Source organism: Acyrthosiphon pisum, chromosome A3, assembly GCF_005508785.2.
Source record: "Acyrthosiphon pisum isolate AL4f chromosome A3, pea_aphid_22Mar2018_4r6ur, whole genome shotgun sequence".
Taxonomy (NCBI): Eukaryota; Metazoa; Arthropoda; class Insecta; order Hemiptera; family Aphididae; genus Acyrthosiphon; species Acyrthosiphon pisum.
In genome coordinates, this window is record NC_042496.1 from 34,008,114 (window position 1) to 34,008,823 (window position 710).

The 710-nt window shown below is 23.5% G+C and overlaps 1 protein-coding gene across 1 annotated transcript in view; it reads left to right on the forward strand.

The window, feature by feature from the left end:
- The window catches only part of LOC100569786 (peripheral-type benzodiazepine receptor-associated protein 1), a 31,860-nt gene that overhangs the window by 4,871 nt on the left and 26,279 nt on the right, over positions 1–710 (forward strand). The window contains exon 5 of the mRNA XM_029491489.1: positions 484–707. Within this exon, the coding sequence (XP_029347349.1) occupies positions 484–707 (224 nt within the window). The remainder of the gene's footprint in view (positions 1–483; positions 708–710) is intronic.

Consider the following 710-nt stretch of genomic DNA (forward strand, 5'->3'; position numbering starts at 1 on the left):
GCACTTTGTAAATTTAATGTGGGTTATTTCCTAAGTAAAAATGCAGTAACTCCTATAATATGTTTAAAAGTGGTAAAAAACATACAAAAAATGAATAAAGTACAAAAAAAATATATCAACAAATAACTTGAACATCTATTAAAAATGATTTATAGAAAAAAATCATTAAAAAATAATAACTTCTGGGTCAAAAATTAAAAAAACCTTTAAACACGATTTCCCAGTATTTCATTTTTTGGAGTTACTGCAATTCTTGGTAGCAGAGCAGTATAGGTATATCTATACAGGGGGGTATGGTATTAAAGTAAACAAAATAATGATTCTTCAAATTATAAATTATACATTTTTTTACAATTAAAATTTCAAATATTTACTTATATCCCTAAATTATAATTATATTATAATTATTATAAATTATTATAAAAACATAAATAAATATACCTAATACATTTAAAGCTCTACCTATTTTCTGTTTTATATTAGATTGCATCAAATTTTATGAAATGTTGGATGAAATTAATAATGAAATTATAAAATTAAAAGAACTATTTTCAAACAATACAGATTCTAATTCATTTTGCAATACTATGCACTATAATAACTATAACACTAATCGGTCCACTTACATCACTGGAATGTCTGCTGGTGAAGACTTAATTGACAATGAAGAAGAAATTGCCGAAGTTGTTCTTCAAGAAGAACAAATTGCC